This window comes from Pteropus alecto, unplaced genomic scaffold, assembly GCF_000325575.1.
Source record: "Pteropus alecto unplaced genomic scaffold, ASM32557v1 scaffold41, whole genome shotgun sequence".
NCBI lineage: Eukaryota > Metazoa > Chordata > Mammalia > Chiroptera > Pteropodidae > Pteropus > Pteropus alecto.
The window spans coordinates 2658760-2662214 of record NW_006430464.1 but is presented as its reverse complement, the minus strand read 5'-3'; the positions used below and the strand labels follow the sequence as shown (position 1 = coordinate 2662214).

The following is a 3455-nucleotide window of genomic DNA, read 5'->3' as shown; positions in this document are numbered from 1 at the left end:
AGGGTGGATGGGAGGAAGGCGACAAGCTAATGACAGGGCTGCTGGAGCTGCGGGCCTGGCGGCCAAGGGGATCTGCGCGTGGCCCAGGCCCTGAGTCAGCTCTCGCGCCCCTCCCCCAGCCTCCAGTGTCACCTGGCTCTGTGCCTGGTGTCACCTCCGTGGAGCTGAGCTCAGCGAGAGCCTGGCTACAGAGACAGCTGGGGGCGAGGGAGGTGGGAGGAGGCCCTTTCAGGCTAGTGCTCAAGTGCTGCTTCCTGCACCTGGCCCAGCCAGGATAGGGGACAAGTGACAACTGCCTCGTCTAAGTACGCCCCACAGGCCAGGCCTGGTATTGGGCCCTTCTCACTTTCAGCCACCAAGAGGACCTAGGGAGGGCCGAATGATGGTGACCCCCCAATCTGACACTGGGAAAACACCCAGAGAGGGCAGTGGGCCATGGCGGGCCCGGGGCAAGCTGGGGTGCCGGGGCGCAGGGCTGTGGCAGCCTGCTCTCGCCCCTCCTGGGAAGCAGGGCTGGGTGGGAGCATGGATGTCCAGGAGGCTGTGGGCAGCGCAGCGGGACCCCAGGAAATCCGGCTACTCCCTGGCCGTTCCCCGCCCCTCACCCAGCACCCACCCCGCTCCCGCCAGGGAGTCCTCACAATGCAGCCTATGGTTCCCCCTGTGACACTGGGGGTCGGAGGCCTGGGTTCCGGGCTGGCTCACTAGCCATGTGGCCTTGGACAAGAGACTCTGGGCTCAGTCTCAGTGTCTTCATCTGGAAAACGGTGACAGTGGCGCTAACCTCACAGGTGCGGTGAAGACTCATGCTGTGCTCTGACCAGCGGGCTTGGCCCGCAACGAGCCAGGAGTCGGAGACTCGAATGCCATGAGGCTGGGCAGGTGACGTCAGGGACAGAAGCGCAGCAGTGAGAGCAAGTGTTTCCTGCCCAAGGCCACTGTCAGGGGCCAGACGTGCGGGAGGGGCTCGCCCCTGCCGAGGGCCTGCGGGGGGACCTGGCCTCCTGACAGTGGCCCTAGCGTTCCGGGTGCAGTCACCAGGTGGGTAGGCCACAGTCTGGGCCGGCTCACCTTGGCGTTGAGCATGTCGATGCAGAAGTGGCAGAGGGCGGCCTTGAAGAAGTAGTCCTTGGCGCTGTACTTGAGCAGAGGGCTGTCCATGGCGTTGGTCCCCACCTGTGGGCATGTGGAGGCGGCACTGTGAGTTCACGGCGGCCAGCCAGAGGGCCAAGGCCACCTGGGGGCCAGCTGGGAGCCGGGTCTGTGCCCCATGGGAAGCCCTGCTAAGCCGGGACTCCAGGGGCAGAGAGGCCAGGGACCAGCCCGGGGAGTCAGCAACTGGAGTGTGAGGGACCAAAGAGCCTCACAGGGCGTGATGGGGGGTGGGGGCTGTCGCCACAGAGCCAGCTGTCTGTGGGCCTCCTGAGGCGCCCAAGACGATGGGAAGAGGCGGCTCCACTGTCAGGCCCGACAGGAGGCTGGCACGTCGCGGGCAGAGGGGTGGCGGGCTGCAGGAACATGAGAGGCGGGGCCCACCCCTCTCTCCTCCCAGGCCAGCTGCTGCCTTTCTCCCGGCCAGCTGAGCCCACCGGGACAGCCTGGGCGCCACCCAGCGCTCCCCACACAGCAGACGGGCACCTGCACAGCCACGTGACACCCCCTCCCACCACGGGAGAGGAGCCCTGTTCCCTGACCCCCTTCCTGCGGGCTCCTCACTGCCTCCCGCCACCTCAGGCTGTGGAGACTCTTCCCATCCCTTCCCTGCCTCTGGACGTTCCGAGTCAGCCTCCCTCTGGGGTCACTCAGGAAGCTCCCTGTGAGGACCGTGAGACGGCCGGTGGGGACAGGGCGGTCACGCCGTGTGGGGTGGTGGGTCAATAAAGCATTTAGCCATGTGAGTATGGGGCGAGGGGGCGGGGACGGCAGGGTGGCAGACGGGAAGGGGACAGGGCGCCCCACCGGCCCCACCTGTTCGTAGATGTCGATGGCCTTCTGGTACTGCTCCAGCTGCGCGGCGTAGCCGGCCACCTTCAGCAGACACTTGTTGGCTGAGCTGTGTGGGCGGAGGGAGGGAGGTCAGAGCTCGGGTCGCAGACGTGCCAGGGGCTGGGCGGGCGGGGGCAGGGCCGGGCCCGGGTACCTGTTGGATTCCTCGCCTTTGTAGTAGTCTGCGGACTGCTCGTAGTGGGCGATGGCCTGGGGAGACACGGGACGGAGGGCAAGGAGGTGCCCATACAGCGTCTGTCACCCGCAGGTCTGGACCCGCCGGGGACACAGCCGAAGCCGTTCATGCACGCTCTGCCAGTGCCCACGCCCCCTTCCTGGTGCTCAGACACGGGAGGACACGACAGAGGGAGGCGTCCCGGTCCCACAGGACTGGCTGCTGCAGCCAGGCAGGGCCCGACTGTCACTCACCTTCTCAATGTCCACCAGCTCCGTCTCGTAGATCTCGGCGATGGAGACGTGGTGCTTGGCAGCGATCGTGAATCGGCCCTGGGTGGGGCGTGAGGAGGGGCCGGCTGTGACCAGCGCCCCAGCCCAGTGCCTGGGGCGATAGCTCCCTGCCCCAGCTGCACCTGAGGTGAGGTGTGCGGGAGAGGGTGCCGAGAGGCAAAGGGTGCAGGGCTTAAAGGGGAGGCTCTGGGGTGAGAGGCCCTGGGTTGAGGGCGGCCCCAGCTGGGGGACCCCGGGCAAGAAGCTCCACACCCAGCCTCTGTGTCCGTCCTGGCTGCGGCACAGAGGTCCTCGGCCTGAGGGAGCATTTGAGATGGTCCCGAGAGGCCATGGAAGGACCAGCCCAGAGTCCTGGTACGAGCTCTGGAGAAACCGGGGTTTAGGGCCCAAACATCCCCACTGCCCAAGGGACAGCCTCCCCCGCCCCCAGGCAGCATGGCCATGGAGGTGGCCCTTCTCACAGGCCAGCCTCCGTCCTCCAGCCTCCCGCAGCAGCATCCTGTTTGATTACCAGCTCCCAGAGTTTTCCCCAAGGAGGCCTCCAGCTCCCAGGGGGCTAAGCGCCTTCCACCTGGCTGTCCTGTGGAACAGGACTCAGCCAGGCCTAGTTTTGGTCTCAGCGACTCCTGTTTGTAGGTGTGTGTCCCTGAGAGTCACATCACTTGTCTGAGCCCCCTGTCCTGACTGTCAAACGAGCTAACGACGGCACCCCCCTCACAGGACTGAGGTAGAAGGAAGCCAGTCACCCAGTGTCTGGGTCAGTCAATGGCAGCTACTGTCACTGTAATACTGTGGCATCCCCACGGGCCGGCAGGGGACAGGACCCCATTTCCGCTGGGGGAAGGGTCTGACAGACAGAGGTGGGGTGTGAAGAGGCAAAAAGTGGAGTCCACAGGAGCCTGGGCCTGGCTTCGGTCCCGGTCCAGCTCCCTGGCCTTGGGCTGGCAGCCACCTCTGGGCCGTGCCCGTCCAGGGGGATCGCCCTGCGTGGGTGCCACCCA

The 3455-nt window shown here is 66.2% G+C and overlaps 1 protein-coding gene across 1 annotated transcript in view; it reads right to left on the bottom strand.

Moving 5' to 3' along the window:
* NAPA (NSF attachment protein alpha) overlaps nt 1-3455 on the bottom strand; it is a 23822-nt gene that overhangs the window by 2223 nt on the left and 18144 nt on the right. The window contains exons 4-7 of the mRNA XM_025048873.1: nt 2416-2960; nt 2141-2196; nt 1969-2053; nt 1046-1176 (exon numbers count right to left, since the gene is read on the bottom strand). Coding sequence (XP_024904641.1) covers nt 1046-1176; nt 1969-2053; nt 2141-2196; nt 2416-2960 — 817 coding nt within the window. The remainder of the gene's footprint in view (nt 1-1045; nt 1177-1968; nt 2054-2140; nt 2197-2415; nt 2961-3455) is intronic.